We start from the raw sequence: 22400 nt of genomic DNA, 5'->3' as shown, positions 1-22400 counted from the left end.
TCAACCAAGGCCTCTGGGTGGTTTGCAAACTTATAATTCAAAACATGCAAACAAATGCAATCAGAACCTTACAGCAATCTCAACACAATATAGAATAAAAGCCAGCACATGGCAGCGTTAAGTGCCCAGTCAGGGGAAGTGATGGTCTCCAGTTCCCCAGTCAGGGGAAGTGATGGTCTCCCAATGGTCTTATGTGCTAAAACGACCATAAGATCAGTGGCACCAGGTGAACCTCTCTAGGGTGTCTGCTGTGCAATAGGAGAAAGCGGGAGGCGGCCTCGTATGAAGGTCTTGGGGGCCAGGCAGGTATATTCAGGAGGCCACAATCCTTCAGATAACCTCACTGCAAGCTGCATAGGTTTTAAAGCGTGTTGGGGGAACCAGTGGCCCTCCAGCTGCTGGTAGGCTGACAACTCCCACCAGCCCAACCCAGAATGTCCAATGGTTTGGGACAGTGGGAAAGTCCAGCAATCCAGGTTTAAAGTTGAAGACAAACACTTTGAATTGGGCATGAAAAGGGACTGGAAGCTAGTGCAGATGACCAAGCAGTGGTGCGATGCCTGCCCAGGTCTGGACCAGCTGAAGTTTCCAGACTACGTAGAACAGGTAGTTCTCAAACCAGGAGGTTACCAGAGCCTGGATAACTCAGAAGTCTCGTCTCTGATCTGATAATGAGTGTACACTGCTGGACCTAAGCATCCCCACCCCAAAATTGCACACCTCACAATTTTTCCAGTGTGCTGCAGCTGTGAAAAATACAAATGCCATGCTAATAATCATCTTTAGGAAAGCAACTGAAAATAAAATGCTAGTACAGTGGTACCTCGGGTTACATACGCTTCAGGTTACAGACTCTGCTAACCCAGAAATAGTGCTTCAGGTTAAGAACTTTGCTTCAGGATGAGAACAGAAATCGTGCTCCGGCGGCGTGGCAGCAGCGGGAGGCCCCATTAGCTAAAGTGGTGCTTCAGGTTAAGAACAGTTTCAGGTTAAGTACGGACCTCCGGAACAAATTAAGTACTTAACCCGAGGTACCACTGTATCATAATGGCATTATGGTGCAGAAGCGTCTGGAATGCTGTACAGTTTGATTGCCTCAAAAAGTGTTTCACAATCAATCTCTTAAGGAGCAGAGCGGAAGTGTTTCCTATAAGAATTATCACATTAGAATATCCACATTGCCTGGCACTGGCCCAGACAGCAGTAGTTGATCTCTGGCGAATCTGGTTAATTCACACTTGCAGCTCGTCGCTAATCGAGGGATCAGTAAGTATGTCTGAACTCTTGTTGCCAGTTTGTGCACTAGCGCTGTCCTGCTTATCCATGGGTACAAATTCTAATGGATAAACTTAAAATGTGAGAGTTAAGTTGTTCTGGATATGACCCCTGCAACCATTCCAATCATGGTGGGACTCTGATTCACATGGATACATCCTTGGGTCACCCAGCTAACACCCTGTTAATGTTTTTCCATGTAAGTGGTGTCAGAGAGATCAAGGCCTTTTTGCATTGCCAAATGGATCGACCACAACATATATTTAACCCACTTAGAACAGTCACAGCTTCCCCCAAATAATTCTGGGCACTGCCGTTGAAGTGTGCTGAGAGTTAGGAGGCCCCTATTCCCCTCCCAGAGCCACAATTACCAGGGTGACTTAATCTACTCTTCCCAGGGAACTCTAGGAATTAACAACTCTTGACACCCTTAACAAACTACATCTCCCAGAATTATTTGGGGGAGGCAGTGATTGTTTATAGTGGTATCATAGGGCTTTAAATATATGGTGTGGTAAAAAGTAAAGGTAAAGGGACCCCTGACCATTAGGTCCAGTCGTGGCCGACTTTGGGGTTGTGGCACTCATCTCACTCTATTCGCCGAGGGAGCCGGCGTACAGCTTCCGGGTCATGTGGCCAGCACGATTAAGCCGCTTCTGGCGAACCAGAGCAGCGCACGGAAACGCCATTTACCTTCCCGCCGGAGTGGTACCTATTTATCTACTTGCACTTTGAAGTGCTTTCAAACTGCTTTGTTGGCAGGAGCAGGGACCGAGCCATGGGAGCTCACCCCGTCATAGAGATTCGACCGCCGACCTGATCGGCAAGCCCTAGGCTCTGTGGTTTAGACCACAGCACCACCCGCATCCCTTCATATGGTGTGGATGTAGCCTAAATCAGCTAACCCAAGCCAATCAACACTCTCCCTGTGCCTGGGCCCCTTCCGCTGCTATCCTCCAGCAAGCTGGAAAAAATATATTGAGTTATGAATGGAGGTGTCCAGCTCTTCCTTTCCTCCTCCCCTTTCTCAGTGGCCCAGTCTCATTCTCCATCAGAGTCCAGCCCCCTCTGCCTCCTTGGCTGGCGTGTCGGTTCCCTTCCAGACAGGAGGCACAGGTTTCCCTGGCGGTGGAAGGGACTCGTTCAGGAGTGGAGATTCTGAAAAGCACAGGACGGAATAATAGGCAGCAGGGGGAGAAGGCTTCTGGAGCCAAGAGGAATTAATTTGTGACGGCTATGGCTGGGTTCTCAGCCCTCGGATTACTTCTTCTTTCTCAGCTTTTGGCCTCCTCCTCGGCTCAGGTAAGGATTGTTCCTTCTGCCTTTTCGAAAGGACAGAGCTTCCCAGCTGCAGTTGAGCTCCATCTTCTGGAACAATCATCCACATCTCCCATAAAAGGACAGACCGTATCACTTTTCCGTTATGTATAGATAGGTCCGTGAGGTTTCAGCCTGAAAGCAGCAGGACTTACATCCGGGTTGGTGTGGTACTTCCCTGAGTAGCAATTAATCTTCAATGCTCACGTTTTCGTTTGTGCAGTCCAGATAGCAGAATACGAGAGCGGTCTTGGTCTTAGGAATCTGGCTGTGATTCGAAGAGTCTTTAGTGATTATGAAAACTGAGCTGTTATCTATATTATCTACTTTATCTATATGATTTTTGCAATGCTATTGTACGGTCCATGTCATAAATCAACTTCATTAAACTTTACGTGTTTCTAAAACAAAGACACTTCTTTCCTCGCTATAAGATATTAACACTAAGATGTTGGGGAGTTGACTTGGAGAGTAACCGTTTTGTTTAACATGAAAGCATCAAGTTTCAGACTGAACAAAAACTACAGTCTTCTGTATTTTCAGCCTTTTTGGAGGTGTGAGCTCCCCCCTCCTTTTCCCATCAGTTGATCTCCTCTGAACTAATTTTAAGGGGGAAATAATAGCCTTATGGCAAATCCTACATCCAGCAGAGGTCCCATTCCTAAAGAGCACCCTGCAAGGAATATCAATTACTGAATTATGGGGGAATTAAAAGGGATTCTTTTCTCTAAAGTTGCCAGTGAAGTTTGTCTGCAGCAGGGTTCAGGAATCTAGAGTCGTCCTGTCCCATCCGTGAGCAAACCTTGCTGTACAAAGAAAGCTTTGTTGACCAATGCCTGGTTGCAAGTTACTCTCTGGGGCCTTTTTTTTCCACATAGAAAAGCATTTATAGCATTTCTCTCCGCCCGCCCCCCCCAACCTTAGCACCAAACAGTGCATGCATTCATTGAGTAGAATTTGACGCGGCTCACGGAAATTGACTGCAGACCCCTATGTCTCCACCTTATAGACATACTATAAAGATGGCAATTTGCACACTGTTGTAATGTTAACTGTAATTCGCCAACACGACATTGGAAAGTGGTTCTGTAAAACTCAGTAGGGTTAAGATGTGCAATTAATGTAATTGGAACCGTGCTTGCTAAATCTTTTCTGCCCTATAAATTCTGTGCTGCAAAGGAAGAAGGTCTTTGACCCATTAGCCACCAGGGGAGGGGGGAAGAGAGAAATCCTTTTAATCTGCTGAGCCGCAAATTTGTCTGAAAGTTTAGAAATAGACAGCCAACAGGAACATACAGGTGAGAGATGGAAGCCAAGTGTGGGTCGGAGAATCTGTATTTCAAAGGGAAAGAATTTAGGACAGGGATACGGGCTGTTTGTAGTTGCCTTTGTTTTTAATGATGGCTGATAAAATGTATTTTATAATATACACCATCCTGGTGTTGGCACTTAATGATGATGCATCTTTTAAACCAATTAAATAAAATGCTGAGGTTCAAGTCCCCCCCACTCAGCTATGATGCCAATTGAGTTGTTCTGCATAAGTGATTGCCATAATAGTGGTGATTAGGATCAAGTGGAATGAAGCCGAGAACAGAAGATACAAGCAGTGTTGGATTTACATATAAGCTAAACAAGCTATAGCTTAGGGCCCCACTCTCTTGGGGGCCCCCAAAAAAATTTAAAGGAAAAAAACCTTGGATGTACATTTCCAAAATATAAGATAAAAAACAATTACTTTGAAAAAATACATATTTTGTTATGTGCAAATGGCTTTGGATACCTATGAGGTTCATAAGTTACCATTTAGCATATATTCAACACAAAAAAGCAACAATTTGTTGTTGGCAAAGGACAGCTGGATATATAAAGGGCCCCATTACCCTCAGTAGCTTAGGGCCTCATCAGACCGAAACCCGGCCCTGGATACAAGTGTGATAAATTATAGTTGTGGAATGGGGTCTCATTTCTGAAAGGGTGTCACTAAATGAAGGGTCTGGAATTGAATATGTGCTTGTTTCAAAGTTCCACAAAAGCTAACCCCAGAAACAGGGTGAGGGGAAATTTGTGTAACATGTTTTAATGAAGGCTGGAGGTTTGTCTCCCTAGCATCTGAGCTGGTTAGGTCGCCACTCAAAGAGTTCCTTAGATGCCTGTCCCAAACAGAAGGGGATTTAGAAGTCTCTGGTTGTTAAGAGATGTAAAGGCAATATAAAGTTAAGAAATGCATAAGAAGTGGTTAAAACGGTGGATCATCAGAGGTGCTGATGGAAGTCTAAAAAGACTGTATAAGTGATAAATTTTGTGGTACATTTTATAATTTATATGTTAAAATCAATAAAAATTATATATATATAAAAAAATAGAAGTCTCTGGTTGTCCATGAACTTCTTGATCTATTTCCTTACGTTTCACCTGATGCAAAGCCTCACTTTTCTCCTGCTTCCCTTCCCAGAGGCCAGGACCACGGGGCCCTCCTGGACCACGAGGACCTCCTGGAACATCTGGCAAAGATGGCATAGATGTAAGTATCTGAGCAGCCCGGGATTGGACCAAGCTTGAGGGAGAAATGGGCGGAGCATCGGTGGGCCAACCTAATAGGCTGAGTAGGATTAGTGATGGGTCAACCTCTAACCTCCTGTCTGGCTTGAAGACTTGCTATTTATAGTGCAGAATGTGCCTCTTTCATCTCTCCTCCCTGAGAGAGTCTTAAGCAATCTTTCCTCCAGCCACAGAACATCTAGTTCGTCAAGAACATGGGCGAAAAATGACCACATCTTCTTGAACATTCTTCTGCTTCTTGCTGGGCAAAATGAAGCACCGAGATCACAGAATTGTAGAATTGGAAGGGACCATGAGAGTCATCCAGTCCAACCCCTTACAAATGCATAAATCTTTTGCCCAACATGGGGCTTGAACCCATACCCTGATAAATAATCCTTCATAGAATTAAACCTGAATATTACTTGCTAGGTTGAATTTTTGAGTGTGTGCCTTGTTTCAATAAACAGGCGATGTCATATAACCTCTGCACAAGTTTATAATCACAGAATCACGACAGCTGGCCATATCAGCATGAGCACTCAGTAAATCTCCCTGTGTTTCGTCCAGTTTAAACTGTTGTTCTTAAGCTTTAGAATTTATTGGTATTTGTTCTTCTTTTTGGTGTACTGTGCTTTTCAGGTCCTATTCATGCCAGAAAATGCATATACATTTTAAGCAAAGTGTGCTGTTTCGGAAGGAAGAGAAATAGAGAAGATGTATCCCACAGCTCAGAAGGGACACGGGTTTTCAAATCCAAGACCAGATATGGACAGGAATAAACAATCTGCGGGATGCGGGTGGTGCTGTGGGTTAAACCACAGAGCCTAGGACTTGCCGATCAGAAGGTCGGCAGTTCGAATCCCCATGATGGGGTGAGCTCCCGTTGCTCGGTCCCAGCTCCTGCCAATCTAGCAGTTTGAAAGCACATCAAAGTGCAAGTAGATAAATAGGTACCACTCTGGCGGAGAGGTAAATGGTTTTCTGTGCGCTGCTCTGGTTCATCATGCTGGCCACATGACCCGGAAGCTGTACGCCGGTTCCCTCGGCCAATAAAGCGAGATGAGCGCCGCAACCCCAGAGACGGCCACGACTGGACCTAATGGTCAGGGGTCCCTTTACCTTTATCCCACAGCTCAGATCCCACCGGACTGGGAACATGGGGGAGCCACCCGTGGCATTGCATTTCTTCCAGCACATGATTCCAAATTTCATTATTTTATTGTTTAAAATTATTGAATTTATCTACTCTCCTTCATCTGAGGATGGTGGGCAGGACCCCAAATTCTTTCACATCTGTGCAGGTCATCCAGCTGCCAGCTGGGGGTGCTAGAAGCAATGCAAAAGGTCTTCCTTCTGGGTCACAAGTTAGGAAAACAACAATCAGGATCGAGAGCAGGGCTAATTTCTACCAACGGATGCATAAGTAAAAACAGTTTTTGGAGAACCCAGCATGCACCACCACAAGCAGCTTCTCGTTTCACTGTTGCCTTGGGAGCATAAATGCTTTGGGCTGGGTCGGCATTACCGGGATCTAGTAAATGCTCCCACCGGAGGAAGAAAGGGGAAGGGTCTCCAGCTCAGCGGCAGATCATCTGCCTGCCCTCAGAAGGTCCCGGCTTCAGTCCTTGCCATTTCAAAGTAGGGCTGGGAGAGAACTCTGCTAGAAACCCTGGAGAAGCTGCTGCTGCCAGCCAGTGTTGGCCATTCTGAACTGGGTAGACCTAAGGCATAAGGCAAAAAAGCTGTATTCCCTTTGCAGGAAAAGGAGAAGGGCATTTTGCAGCCATTGCCTCTGCAGCCTCTGTTTCATATAAAGGTAAAGGACCCCTGATAGTTAAGTCCAGTTGTGGACGACTCTGGGGTTGCGGTGCTCATCTTGCTTTGCTGGCCGAGGGAGCCAACGTTTGTCCGCAGACAGTTTTTCAGGGTCATGTGGCCAGCATGACTAAGCCGCTTCTGGCGAAACCAGAGCAGCGCACGGAAAAGCCGTTTACCTTCCTGCCAGAGCGGTACCTATTTATCTACTTGCACTGGCGTGCTTTCAAGCTGCTAGGTTGGCAGAAGCTGGGTCAGAGCAAAGGGAGCTCACCCCGTCGGGGGGATTCGAACCGCTAACCTTCCGATCAGCAAGCCCTAGACTCAGTGGTTTAGACCACAGCACCACCTGCGCCCCTCCCTGTTTCATAGAATCATATAATTGTAGAGCATAGCTGTCAACTGTTCCCTTTTTTTAAGGGAAATTCCCTTATTCCTAATAGGATTCCTTGCAAAAAAGGGAAAGATTGACAGCTATGCTGTAGAGTCGGTAGGGGTCATTTAGCCCAATGCCCTGAAAGGCAGGAAATTCTTGCCCGACACTGTTCCATAGAGTCTCTCGCCCTCCTGAGCAGATTTTCAGATGCAGTGGGCTTCAGATGGAAGGAGGAAACTGCCTTCCACTTCCGCCAGCAAAAGTGCCCTCTGAGCATTGTTCTGCTCACGTGAGCTGTGAACTAGGGGGCTGGACTACATCACCCTCAGGGGTCCCTTCCAACTCTACAAATCTATGATTCTAGGAAAGTTTTGTACAATAAACCCTTCCCATCCCCACCTCCAAAAAAACACACACTGATATTCTTGTCATGATCTAACAAGGTAATTGCTTAGCTTAGCTCCTAAGAATAGAACAGCTGTCAAATGGGAATTGATTTAACTGACATTAAAAACTATAGTGTGTGTGTGTGTGTGTGTGTGTGTGTGTGTGTGTGTTTGGGGGAGGTTAATCCATTTTTTAAATGTATTTGACTTTTATGTGATCATATGATACAGATTTCATAGAAATAAACAAGCTTGTGAAAAGGGATTTTTGCTGAGCACCCTTAAATATAATTATTAGCAGCTGATTGATTAATTCTGACTCCCCCCCCCCTCAAAAAATGTTTTTCTTCTTGTCTGTTCTATGGAGGATCAGGAAGGGGGATTCAGAGGACTGGGAACCACAGGGTAGCCACTTTTAAAAGATGTTAAATGTCAGCATGTGGCGAGTTGGTTGGTGCTTAAGCCTCAGGCCAAGTCGCTGAACCTAACATACCCCTCTGCCAGAGCTCAGCACCTGCAGACAGTCCTGGGTTCAATCCCCAAGCAGGGCTGGGAGTTTCTCTGGCTTGAAACCCTGCAGAGCTGCTACCAGTCTGTATAGACAGTACTAAGCCAGATTGCCCAAACGCCCGACGCAGTGCGAGACAGCTTCTTCCTACGTTCCTCTGCTACCGAGGCTTTTCCCATGGGAAGGGGCTAGCTAACTCCAGGCTTAATTGCACGATCAGAAGTCAGCAGGTGACCACCAACGTCACATGCAAAAGATTCCTGTGTTGCAGGGGGTTGGACTAGATGACCCTCAGAGATCCCTTCTGACTCTGTGATTATTTGCTGAAGGCAAAATGCTGAATCCAGTTCAGGGTGAGGGCATTTGACATGATGTGCAGACCTTGCTTTGCCCAAAATTGACATTAGGGCCAAACCTATTTATTAGGCGGATGTGTCACAAAACAGCATGCAAGCTTTTCAGCTCAACAGAATTCTTCATGGGGGCAAGCAAAGCAAGGAGTGAAACTTGCCAATGAGAGGAATATATTATTGGCAAAACCTATTTGGTATTTCGCAACTTTCTGACTAGTTGCAGGACCTTGGCCAGACCTAGCAGAGTACACGCAGAATCCACGGAAGCAATTGGCAACTTGGCTGCAGACAGGATAGACGAAGCAGGAACCAGGAACTTGTAGTTAGGTGTTTATTATATACAGTGGACTATTTACAGGAACAGAACACGGATCTTTTGCTAGCTCTCTCTGATACAACTCACAACTCCTACACTGACACAGAACTCCTGAACTAACACATTTCAGTTAGTAGGCCATTAATTGTCACTCCCTTGAGAGAGCTTGACCAATCAGGGAGCAGTCTCCATGTCTCTGTTATCACCAGGCAGACTTACTCCTTCAGATTGCCTTCTGGCTGTCTGCCAAACCTTAATTGACTCTGTGTGAGTAGCTGCACGCACACAGTTTCCCAACTTATATTCTCTGAATGAACATTCCCAGCCATTAGTGAGTAAAGCTACCTGGTGTGGATCTTATTTTAACCTAAAATTAATCTCCAGCTTTATTAATATGGACACAGCTTAGTTTCCCCCCTTTCCTGTTTTCCACCTACCAAGGAACCTGTTTTAGGCCAAAGGGTCAAGACAGACTTGGGCTATTAGGTGGATTTTTATATTTTCAAAAATGAGGGGGCTGATCATTTACACGCTCCTCCTTGCTGGCGGTCCCAGGTGCAACCTGCAACCTGCACAGCACCTTGCAGAGTAGCCTCATTTCGATGTGTACTCCTCCATTGCCCCCCCCCAAGACAGAAGGATGCTAGCCGAGCAACCAACCTGCGCCCCCCCCCGCGCTCTCTTAGCTTTATGATATGGGAGCAGTCAAGGAAGAACAGGTTTAAAAACGCTGCCACCTAAGAGTGAGAAATCAGATGTCCACACACATTGATGATCTTGCCAACCTCTGAGATCCAGGAAGATCTTTTTTTAAAAATTATTATAAATTTTATTAGTATTTTCCCCACAACAACAACAACACTTTTTTTTTGAAAAAATAACAATACAGTGGTACCTCGGGTTACATACGCTTCAGGTTACAGACTCCGCTAACCCAGAAATAGTACCTCGGGTTAAGAACTTTGCTTCAGGATGAGAACAGAAATTGTGCTCCCGCGGCGCGGCAGCAGCAGGAGGCCCCATTAGCTAAAGTGGTGCTTCAGGTTAAGAACAGTTTCAGGTTAAGTACGGACCTCCGGAACGAATTAAGTACTTAACCTGAGGTACCACTGTACACAAAACACAAAAACCGACATTCAAAAAAACACCACAAAAAAACACCACAAATCCATATCTTACAGGTTAATATTATAAACACTAAAAAGAAAAACAAACATTGACTTCCACCAATCCCTCAGCACCTCTTTTACCTCTCATTGTGTCTTCCTGTTTTCCTTATCATCTCTATCCTAGCATCCAGATATAAATCCCTCTTTCTTATCCTTTCACTTCACAAGGTTATTCCAGACTCAGCCAGATTTCTGTCCTTGAACCTTGGCTTTTAAGGTATCCATTTAGACACTCCCATTCCTTTTTCACTTTTTGTCTTATTATATCTGTCAATTTGGCTAATTCTAAATATTCTGAAAGCTTACATAACCACTCTCCCCTAGTGGGTAACTGATTTCTTTTCCAATACTTAGGCACCAGGATTCTTGCTGCAAATGTCGCGAATAGGAAAAATTTAGTTTTGTCTTTTGGAATATCATCATTTAAAATTCCTAAAAGGAGGTTGCAGAATCTCCTCCATTGGAGATTTTTCAGCAGAGGTTGGAAGGCCATCTGTCATGGATGCTTTAATCCCTGCATTGCATGGGGTTGGACTGGATGATACTTGGGGTCCCAGCTCTCCAATTCTGTGACCCAACACCTACCCCAACTGCAGTTCCAGCAGTCTACCGTATTTTTCGCTCTATAGGACGCACCTACTTTGGGGGGGGGGGGAGGAAATAAGAGGGGGAAATTTCTGAATCCCAGAAGCCAGAACAGCAAGAGGGATCTGGCTTCTGGGATAGACTCTTGCTGTTCTGGCTTCTGGGATAGCCGCTGGGATAGCTGGTCTAGCTTTGCGTGAAGCCTCTGCAGGGCACAGGGAGCCTTCATCCACGTGCCCTGCGGAGGCTTCGCGGGGCCATCCAAAAGCCAGAATAGCTGGAGGGAGCACTGTGCAGCGCTCCCTCTAGCTGTTCTAGCTTTGTGCGAAGCCTCCGCAGGGCACGGGGAGCCTTCATCCCCGTGCCCTGTGGAGGCTTCTGGGGCAGCCCGTGAAGCCTCCGCAGGGCAGCAGGGTGCCTTCATCCCGCTGCCCTCCGGAGGCTTTGCGCAGCTAAACCAGAAGCTAGAACAATGAGACGGAGCGCTGCACAGCGCTCCCTCTCCCTGTTCTGGCTTAGCCTGCATTCGCTCTATAAGACGCACACACATTTTCCCTTACTTTTTAGAAGGGAAAATGTGCGTCTTATAGAGCGAAAAATACGGTATTTTAGTAATCTAGGCATCCACCAGGCAAGAAGTTAGATTGGATGGATTCAGCAGGTCCCCTGGAGTTGGATGACTCCATACTCTTCTATTCTAGACATAGGATCAGACCAAAGGCATCAGGTGTGGGTACCCCTTGGTCCTCCAGGTGTTGCTGAACTACCACTCCCATCATCCCTGGTCATTAACCATGCTTGCTGGGGCTGCTGGGAGTTGTAGTTCAGTAGCGTCTGGAGGGCCAGAGGTTCCCCACACCTGGTCTGCCTCGTCCTTTCTCCCACAGTGGGCAGGCTGGTTCATTTTTCTTACATTTATATTCTGCTCTCTCGTGGACTGCAAGGGGAACGATAGGGTTCCCAGGAGGTGTCCCATCCAGATGATGATGATGATAATTATTATTATAATTAATTAATAAATTATATATACCCTGCCCATCTGGCTGCGTTTCCCCAGCCACACTGGGCGGCTCCCAACAGAATATTAAAAACATGATAAAACATCAAACATTAAAAACTTCCCTGAACAGGACTGCCTTCAGATGTCTTCTAAAAGTAAGATAGTTGTTTATTTCCTTGACCTCTGATGGGAGGGCATTCCACAGGGTGGGCACCACTACCGAGAAGGCCCTGTGCCTGATTTCCTGTAACCTCCCATCTCGCAATGAGGGAACCACCAGAAGGGCCTCGGCACTGGACCTCAGTGTCCGGGCTGAACGATGGGGGTGGAGACGCTCCTTCAGGTATACAGGACTGAGGCCATTTAGGGCTTTAAAGGTCAGCACCAACACTTTGACTTGTGCTCTGACCAGACCCAGCTTAGCTTGGTCCAGGTCCAGTTGTGACTGACTCTGGGGTTGCGGCGCTCATCTCGCTTTATTGGCCGAGGGAGCCGGCGTACAGCTTCCGGGTCATGTGGCCAGCATGACTAAGCCGCTTCTGGCGAACCAGAGCAGCGCACGGAAATGCCGTTTACCTTCCCGCTGGAGTGGTACCTATTTATCTACTTGCACTTTGATGTGCTTTCAAACTGCTAGGTTGGCAGGAGCAGGGACCTAGCAACGGGAGCTCACCCTGTCACGGGGATTCAAACCGCCGACCTTCTGATCGGCAACTCCTAGGCTCTGTGGTTTAACCCACAGCGCCACCCGTGTCCCAAAATGATGCTTTAGGAGTTCCTAAATCTTAGTGGACAGTGAAGTTCTAGCAAGTACTCAAGCATCCGGACTTACAGGAAATCTTCATGTGCTTTTAATGGGGCTGGGGAAAGATTGGGTGTAAATATGGCAGCTGACAGTGGAGATAGGAACCTAACTCTTAATTCTGCTTTCTTTTAAAATATTTAGGGAGAGCCTGGTCCTCCTGGTTTGCCTGGTCCACCAGTAAGTATTTGCTCATTTAACATTACTTAATGTTGTCCTTGGGGGAGTCCAACAAGCGCCATCGCTCAGTGGTAGATCAGAGACTTTGCATGCAGATGCTCTATGTGGGTGGCTGGGATTAAGAGCTACTTTGGATAGAGGTAAGATTCTGCAAGTGTGCTCCGTTACTGTATTTTTAGATACCCCGCTGCCATTTTCTCCTCCCTTGTTTGTTTATTTATTTATTTGCTGCAGTGAGAATCTGCATTTTATGAGAAGCTGTCTTCTGTTGTGCATTTTTCCTTATTGTGATTTTATTTCTGTAACTGTTCAGATCTGTATATTGCATAGATATCGCATTACGCATTGTGCTTTGTGTTCTCTGTTGTAAACTGCCCCGTGGTCTTTTGACAAAGGCTGGTATGCAAATTTTTAATAATAATAGTAATAACAATGGATAATAAAAAAGTTAATAATAGTAATGAGGTTGATGCAGAAGGTTCCGGGTTCAAGTCCCCAGCATCTCCAGGTAGGGTTGAGAGAGACCCTGAAACTCTGGAGTGTTGCTACCAGTCAGTGTAGACATTACAGAGATAGATGGACCCAAGGAATGATCAGAAGCATCTGTGGTACAAGAAAGGGACTAGAATCAGGGGCAAAGGGTATAGGAGGAGTAGAGACAGCAAAGGACCAAGGAACACACTTGTCTGGGAAATAAAAGCAGCTTCCAGTAACTTTTATTTCTGAAAGGAGGACAGGTAGGGATGAAAAACTTGAGAGCCTCTAGCTCAGTGGTTATCAAGCTTTTTTCCCTGGGCCACACTTTGAGAATAAAAATTTGCTTGTGCAACACCGAATTTTTTTTACTGATAAGAAATTTGTTGGGAAACGAAAAGAAACAACTCCTACATCAGAGACCGTGCTGAGGAGGGCTGCAGTGAGGAGGAATGGTGGGAGCCACCTCCTCCCCTGATCCTGAATCTTCCCAGGAGCAGGAGGACAGCATAGATTTGGAACAGTGGTTTGCGGAGGGGCACAGTTCAGAAGGCAATAGCTGGGAAATACTGGATGCGGAACAGCTAGGAGAAGAAGCACTGCGGGGGAGAGGGTTAAGAGATTTACAGTCTCTGGACAGCATTCCTCCGCTCAGCCCAAGGTCAAGAAGAGCTGAGAAAGTGGCAGAACAGAAAGCACAGAGGGTATAAACTCAGATTACTAGATATAGGAGTGACGTAGATTAATAGGGACAGAAGGGGGGGGGGGTGTTATGTACTAAGCTTAGATCCTAGAACAATAGGCAAGTAGGATCCTAGAATGCAACAACTGATAGACTTGAAGGAAAAGACCAATCAGGCTCCAGGAGGAAGTTAATCAGCCTATTAGGCTGGTAGGATCATAGAATGTAACAACTGATTGGCCTGCAGGAAAAGACCAATCAGACTCCAGGAGGGAAGCAGAATCAGCCAATCAGATGTGACTCATTGTGTAAATAATGTATATAAAAGCCTGAGGTTTGGGGGGCAATTCAATCACTGTTTTACAAGCTGCAATAAAGAGCATGAAATCACTACAGGACTCCAAGTATATTTCAGGGTGTAATCCTTAATTGGGAGCACCACCATTTCTAGGAGATGTGTTCTTTGTTCTCTCACTGTGATTATTAAAGTTTCTAACTGGTAGGAAGACTCATTTTCCTTTGTTCTGCTTATCTACTGCCATGGGGGGTGGAAACAGATTCCCTTAAGCCTGACATCCTAGCAGTGTTTGATTTATATCACATAACTTTTTTTAAGAATATGATCATGGGACTTACAATAAGCATAGAACAATGCAGCTGCAGTAGAACATGGATCATTCCCAAAGTATAATATTGTGTCTGGGACTGGCAGGGCATTGTCGAGGTTGCAGCAGTAGAAGGGAGCCTGGAGCCTGACTCGCAAGAGGAGGGCAGTGGTTTGTGGGAGCCCTGTACCACCCAGGAGGCAAGACTCAGAGGCAGGGGGAGCTTCATAGCTGGAGGGTCCCCACCTTCTCCTGCACCACTGTCTCCCAGAACCAGGAGGGGACTGAAAAGGGATGAGTAAAGCAAGTTTCCACGCAGGCACAGTCTCCGGCTGCAGCAAGTGGTCCTCTGTTGCTGCCACTGCTCCACAAAGCGTGGACATGGCACAGCTGCCTAGCCGCTGGATTGGTGCGCATTGATACCCAGAGCTGTTCCTTTAAAAAAATCCCATATGCTCAGAGACTTTGCGCCTGTTCATTGGGGGATATAGGAAGCCCAGAGCACTTGTTCTTTAGATGTCCCTTTTATGAAGAGGCACGTAGTGAGGCCATTGATCCCCTGCTGGTGAGGCTTGCTGACCTCCCGGAAAAGCAAAAATTCGACCTTTTCCGGTTAGGCAAAGATCGTACGACGACCCGGATGGTCGCCAGATTCTGTGTACAGATCTGTACACACAGACCATCCCCTGACTCAAACTAGTTCGTTAAGAAAATCCCCAAACTCGGTTCCATGGGTGACTCTGGGTCATCTCTCTGCGGTAGCTTATCTTAAAGTTTTAAGTGTCTATACGCTTATCGCATTTACAAATTTTTAATTTATTGTTGTACATTGTTTTAAATGTTTGTTTTCCTTCTGGGATTGTACCCCCCAAGTGTGTTTTATAAGCTGGTCTCTGACCGTAATAAATTACCGTATTTTGCGCCCCATAGGACGCACCGGCCCATAGGACGCACCTAGTTTTTTTGGGGGGAAATAAAGAAAAAAAATTATTTCCCCCCCCAGGTGCGGGGCTGGAAGAACCAGGTCAGGGAACAGCGGGAAGGCGCGCTCCGCCTCCCCGCTGTCCCCCGAACTTGTGGGGCTGGCGATGGGGAGAAGTGCGCTGAGCCCGGGACTGGAGGCAGCTCTGCGCAGCCATTGGGAGCCGGTCTCCCGAGGGTTGCGCAGAGCTTTCTGAAGACTGGAGAGCGAGAGGGGCCGGTGCGCACCGACCCCTCTCACTCTCCAGGCTTCTGCGAAAGCCTGCATTCGCCCCATAGGACGCACACACATTTCCCCTTCATTTTTGGAGGGGAAAAAGTGCGTCCTATAGGGCGAAAAATACGGTATCTACCCAGAGCTGTAGAAGCGACTGTGTTATCTTTGGCAACGAATACTTAGCTATCTGCAGTGCACATTCCTTTGGCCGGGAAGTGCCCTTGGCATATTGATTGCCCTTGGGTCTTCCCGCCATGCTTGCCACCACCTCCAGCCACGTGGCACACCACAGCCTTTGAGAACCACTGCTGTAGCTTGTGGGGCTGCAGAGAGATATCTGGGGAGCACAAAGCCGTTTCTCTTTTTCCACATCCCACAGCAGAGAAGTGCTCAGAGCCTTGAGAAATACTTAGCAACTCATTAGGCAGGCTGCAGGGATAGAATTCCGCTGAGGGGAGCCTTCCTGCTGGTGTGAGTCAAGCATGGATTCCAATTCCAAGACTTGAAAGAAATTCCGCGCTTATATATGCTGCGGAGTCCACGCTTTGAGAAAGTGTCAACGCTGAAGCCATGCTATCCTGTTATATCTCTGTGGTTGTTATATTAACAGTGCCTGCCTCTTAATCTGGTTTAGGGGCCGAAAGGAGCACCAGGGAAGCCTGGGAAAGCAGGGAATGCCGGCTTGCCTGGCCTTCCGGGAGTAGATGTAAGTATTGAATATTCCTTCCTGCGCCCTCCTCATTAGTGAGAGCGATTCCCAGCATGCTTTGCTCACATCCCAGCGCTCAAATTATGGGGAGAAATCTCTCTCTCTGTGTTCTTCAATATAGTCATTCTCTTTTCTTTTTTTAAAAAGGACCCCACTCTGTTCTCTTGGCTATAATTTTTAAAGACTGGTTTTAATATTGAATTTTGTCAGTTGTCGTATCCCGCTTCTGGACCTCGTGGTGAAGGATGGGTAAGAAATCTCATAAATGAAAACATTAATATTTTCTCTGCTGTTTCTTCGTCAGGGTTTAACGGGATCCGATGGCCCACCTGGACCAGTAGGGCCACCAGGGGACAGAGTAAGTACCAGAACTTGTAAAAACTTGAAGGATCATTGGGGCAAAGCAAGCTTGTTGACCAAAGTGGAATGGCAATATTAATCTGCATGCCAGGGATGGGAAGCCTGAGGTCTTCTAGGTGTTGCTGGGTTCTCCTTCATAAAAGGTGAAATTGGCAATTAACTGTTCCACCCAATTCTGCCTCTGGCTCCGCCCACCTCTGCCATGTGGCTCTCAGATGGTTTGCTCAGAAGTGAATGTGGCCCTCAGGATAAAAATGGCCCCCGCCCCTGTGATAGTTGATCTAGAATGGGGGTGAGGAACGTGCAGCCCTCTACATGTTGTTCTTCTGCAAGTCCCAACATCCCTGACCATTGGTTGTGCTGGCTGGGGTTGATGGGAGACTAGAATCGTAGAGTTGGAAGGGACCCTGAGATTCGTCTAGTCCAGTGTTTCCCGACCTCAAGTCTCCAGCTGTTGTTGGACTACAACTCCCATCATCCCTAGGCAGCAAGACCAGTGGTCAGGGATGATAGGAACTGTAGTCCGAAACCAGCTGGAGATCCAAGTTTGAGAAACCCTGATCTAGTCCAACCCCCTGCAATGCAGGAATCTCAGCTAAAGCATCCATGGCAGATGGCCATCCAACCTCTGCCTAAAAAGCTCCAAAGAAGGAGAGTCCACCATCTCTCTAGGGAGACCGTTCCATGGTTGAACAGCTCTTACCGTTAGAAAGTTCTTCCTGATGTTTAGTCAGAATCTCCTTTCTTGCAACTTGAAGCCATTGGTTTGAGTCCTACCCTCCAAAGCAGGAGAAGACAAGGTTACGCCATCCTCCATGTGACAGTCCTTTAGATATTTGAAGATGGCTATCATCTCTCCTCTCAGTCTCCTTTTATCCAGGCTAAACAATATCTGGAGAGGTCCACAGGTCCCCCAACTTTGCTATTACCTACTGCACATACAGCTAACCAGTGTGTTAATCACTTTCTGTATTTTAAGGGATTTTAGCTCAGGATTTGTGCGAGGTCTGCAGCAGATTTGATGTAAGAATTACCAAGCTTTCTCTGAGAAGTCATCATTTCTTCAGCCATTAAGAAGGACAACAATCCACTCTTTCCTTCCAAGCAGCCAGCGCTGTAAAAGACTAGTTTAGGATCTGTCAGAAAGTAGTCCAGGAACAATAAAATGTGAATAACCGAGCTTTTAAAAATATATAACTAAGCTGGCATTTGTAAACAAAGTTGATCTTGATGGGATTACAGCCTGATCTTAAGGGGGTGGAAATGGAATTAATTATGGCTTTGAGCTCTCAGAAGCTGTCCATCTGATTAGAGGGTTGTCTTTAAATTTAACAAGGGGAAAAAACCCTACTAATCTGCTTTGGTGTGGTATGCAGAATGCCAGGGTGCCATTCCTTTTGAACTCCAAATCAAGCAACAGCTTTTCAGATGTTTTTGTAAACCAAGTCCCTTTTTTAAGGCCAAATTCATGGAGGAGAGAGCTTTCGACAGGATATGTCTGTTCTGCCTCCACGGTCATAGCCAGCAATGCTTCTCAGTACCAGTTACTGGAATATAGTATAGTACTGGAATATAGGTCCATATAGTTAAAGCTATGGTTTTCCCAGTAGTGATGTATAGAAGTGAGAGCTGGACCATAAAGAAGGCTGATCGCCGAAGAATTGATGCTTTTGAATTATGGTGCTGGAAGAGACTCTTAAGAGTCCCATGGACTGCAAGAAAATCAAACCTTTCCATACTTAAGGAAATCAGCCCTGAGTGCTCACTGGAAGGACAGATCGTGAAGCTCAGGCTCCAATACTTTGGCCACCTCATGAGAAGAGAAGACTCCCTGGAAAAGACCCTGATGTTGGGAAAGATGGAGGGCACAAGGAGAAGGGGACGACAGAGGACGAGATGGTTGGACAGTGTTCTCAAAGCTACCAGCATGAGTTTGACCAAACTGCGTGAGGCAGTGGAAGACAGGAGTGCCTGCGGGGGCCATTAGGGGCGCATGGGAAGATGGCCGACAATACCATCTCTCTGACCCACACGGGGTAATTAAGAGGCTGCTATGGGAGTAGGCAGCCTCCCTTGTTGCCCCAAGGAAATGGGGAACACTGCCCTTGCCTGCTGTGCCCATAAATCACCCCCTAATTCGAAAGAAGGGGGTGAGGGCCCTAGGCAGAATGCCTCTGTGTGGACCTTGGCTCTCCTGGACGCTGTCTCTGATCACGCACTAGCTGCAGCAATTTGGAATAATTAATTACAAAAGAAGCAAATGCACATATTTCAAGTGAAGAAGGGGAGTGAAGTCTGCTAATTTAAGTGACCTCTGCGAAAGAAGACGACGGGATGGAGAAACAGGAATATTTTACGATGAAGATACACCAAAGGCTGGGTATGTTGACAACGGGACTGAATGGGGGGACGACCTTTTTTACTTTCCTTCTATGTGATTTACAAGAACCCCTCCTCATTAGAATCGTCGGTTGAACTGACCCAAGCAGGATGATTAAGGTCTGTGTGGAGATAAACTTTAACCAAAAGTATGCTTTATGGAGATCGAGAAGGAATAAGAGCTTTTGGAATGGCGCAGCAATTAATTCAGAGTCGCCATCTTGCCAAAGGATTTATAGCCAGGAGGAGGAAAGGACTTGTCAGACTGCATTCCTGGTGAATCTCCTCAGACGTTTTGAGAAAGGAGGCAGATTGGTGAAGATTAATGACGCTAAGACTGTTTTGATGTATGGAAGTGATGTTATATGGAAAACGTCTGGATATGGCTACTGGATAAAAAAAATAATATCCACCAGGATTACACACTGTTCTAACCAGCTTGTGGAGACTATCAGAGGTCACAAACAGAAAGGAAAAATATATGAAAATAACAACAAGAGATGTGGAAAAGCAATAAGAAAGGACTGGATAGTACTGTGAACATCATAAGGTTAGATTTGTGGACATTAAAACAGCAGCAAGAAGCAAGAAGTTGATTGGATCCCCTTCGGAACTTGAAATATGGGTACCCCCAACAAAAATTTAAAATTCGGCTGTGTAATTTGGAATTTATGTAATTTGGTTTGATTTGATGTGATTGGTCGGTTAATAAAAAAATATTCTTAAAAAAAAAGGAAGACAGGAGTGCCTGGCGTGCTCTGGTCCATGGGGTCACGAAGAGTCGGACACGACTAAACAACAACAAACCAGTTACTGGAAGCCGCAGGAAAGGGGAATGCTTTTTTGTTCAAATCCTGCTTGCTGGCCTCCCACAAGCATCTGATTTTCCACTGTGAGAACAGGATGCTGGACTAGATGGGCCATTTGCCCATCTAGCTGTCTCTCCTTATGTTGCTGTGACAAGTCCCTACTTAAAGGCACTTACATCCTCAAACGGGGTTCGGAGACATGCTTGCCAATATTATAGCAATGGTGGGAAAGGGGGAGGCGCTTTGCAAACGACAGGCAGGAGGGGTGCTGAACTCCTCCTGTGCCTGTTAGTTTTCATCTGCCAAGACCCAATGACCCAAGAGTCATTGTAGTCCGACTCCCTGCAATGCAGGAATCCCAGCTAAATCATCCATGACAGATGACCCTCCCATCTCTGCTTAAAAACCTCCAAGGAAGAAGAGAAGAAGAAGAAGAAGAGTTTGGATTTGATATCCCGCTTTATCACTACCCGAAGGAATCTCAAAGCGGCTAACATTCTCCTTTCCCTTCCTCCCCCACAACAAACACTCTGTGAGTGGGGCTGAGAGACTTCAGAGAAGTGTGACTAGCCCAAAGTCACCCAGCAGCTGCATGTGGAGGAGAGGGGAAGCGAACCCGGTTCACCAGATTACGAGTCCACTGCTCTTAACCACTACACCACACTGGTTCTCAAGGAAGGAGAGTCCACAACCAGAACAACTCTTTCTGTCAGAAAGTTCTTCCTGATGTTTAGTCAGAATCTCCTTTCTTGCAAAGTGAATGGTCCTACCATACCCTCTGACATGCCCCAGCGCAAAACTTGGACATGCGTCTTCTGAGTTGTGCTGCCACACGAGTCACATGACCTCCATGAACATAACAGTTTTCACATGCAGGGCAGAATAAAGATAACAGTTTGAGTTCCTCACTTGAAGCTTTATAAATTTATATATTGTAACATCAGGGATGGAAACCATTAATTATGCAGCTGTTGACTAAGGGATTATTATTATAACTGAAATGTAACTGATATTAATTAAGATTATGGAACGCAGTGATAAAAGATCGGAAATTGCACCCAGTCCGCCATGCGGGGAGCCACTTTAACTAAAATGCATTAATTGGAAGTTGATTGACATTTTGATAATTTGGGAATTAATCGTTACTATTATAATTTGGCTATTACAGTGGTACCTTGGTTTTCAAACGTTTCCGTTGATGAACATTTCAGTTTACGAACACCGTAAACCCAGAAGTAAATGCTTCGGTTTTCGAAAGCACCTTGGAAGTTGAACATGCCACGCGGCTTCCATGTTGAGTTTTCCGTATTTAGTTTTCTATTTTCGAACATTTTGGAACTCGGAACGGATTATGTTCGGAAACCGAAGTACCACTTTATTGGGGTTATATTGGAAAACTAATTCAAAAAAAATGAAACAGCAGAGAGAACCCTCTGCCTTGGTATAAAGCAAACGAGGAGAGTTACAACTCTTCCTGGTGTGAATTTGTGACTTTGGTCAGAAAGGTTTTTCAGTAGGCCAATGGGTAGAACTGATTTTTCTGTTTTATGTTTTTTATCAAGCCTGATCACTTCTTATTACTGAGTTGAAAGGGAGGGGAGGGCAAACATATATGTAATTTATTATTTCCTGCAATTGATCTATACCTGCATCTCTACACATCCAAAAGCATCAACATGAAGAGGTTGGGGTGTTGTTGTTTTTTGCACAACTAGTTCAAAGTGATCTAGTGCAAATGGGCAATGCTGGCATCCAGAGGTACACCCATTCACACTGAAATGGGGTGTGCATTCAGTTGTGCAAGTCTCTTTCTGCACCAACCACTTGTGTGTTATTATGCACAAGGTAGAACTGGTTTTGTGACCACCGGTGCTCAGCACCATTTGACAAGGCTGGAAGCACCTTCTCAGATGGTTGGGCAGTAGGCATGAATTCCCACTTTCCCACCTCCCAAAGCAGCAGCAGCAGTGTTGTGTAATGGTTAGAGTGTTGGACTATGACCTGGGAGAGACCAGGGTTAGGATCCCCACTCAGCCCTGAAACTCACTGGGTGAGCTTGGGCCAGTCATCGCCTCTCAACCTAACCTGCCTTTCAGGGTTGTTTTGCAGATGAAATGGGGAAGAGGAGAGCTCATTAGAAGATAAAGGTGGCATATATATGCAAAAACAAACGAATAAAAATGAAATCAGAGGAACCATGACTGCAAAGAGGTGTTCATGAAAGAGCAGAATGCAGGGTTTCTGTGATCATTTTGACATCAGTCCCTAAATGGCAACTTTCACGGTGGAATCCAAATTCAGTGCAGCGCTAATTTTAATGTTTCAATCTGGCAGGGCGCCATAGGACCTCCGGGGCCAGCTGGACCAGCCGTGAGTAAACCTACAATTTTATATCTCTTGCATATAAGTATGGAGTAGGTTGTGCATCACGCACATTGCTGCGTAGTGCAATGTCAACGGGGATCCTTCGTGCTGCTGTTTCTGAAGTCGCAGGAATAAGGCAAGGGCATAGCTAAGGGGCAGAACACACTTTTTGCATCCAGGTCAGGGGTCGGCAA

The 22400-nt window shown here is 46.1% G+C and overlaps 1 protein-coding gene across 2 annotated transcripts in view; it reads left to right on the top strand.

Annotated features, from left to right (window-relative positions):
* Positions 1 to 712: 712 nt before the first annotated feature.
* The window catches only part of COL9A3 (collagen type IX alpha 3 chain), a 70091-nt gene continuing 48403 nt past the window's right edge, over positions 713 to 22400 (top strand). Inside the window, exons 1-7 of one of the 2 annotated variants that reach the window (XM_081011203.1) lie at positions 713 to 1474; positions 2331 to 2577; positions 5048 to 5116; positions 12591 to 12626; positions 16220 to 16291; positions 16599 to 16652; positions 22177 to 22212. In XM_081011203.1, coding sequence (XP_080867329.1) covers positions 2512 to 2577; positions 5048 to 5116; positions 12591 to 12626; positions 16220 to 16291; positions 16599 to 16652; positions 22177 to 22212 — 333 coding nt within the window. In that variant the 5' untranslated portion in view covers positions 713 to 1474; positions 2331 to 2511. Of the gene's footprint in view, positions 1651 to 2330; positions 2578 to 5047; positions 5117 to 12590; positions 12627 to 16219; positions 16292 to 16598; positions 16653 to 22176; positions 22213 to 22400 lie in introns of both variants that reach the window. The other variant, XM_081011202.1, reaches the window with a different exon arrangement.

This window comes from Podarcis pityusensis (assembly GCF_964106645.2).
Source record: "Podarcis pityusensis genome assembly, chromosome: 6".
Classification (NCBI taxonomy): Eukaryota; Metazoa; Chordata; class Lepidosauria; order Squamata; family Lacertidae; genus Podarcis; species Podarcis pityusensis.
The sequence above is the reverse complement of the archived record's forward strand: the minus strand, read 5'-3'. Positions and strand labels throughout refer to the sequence as shown.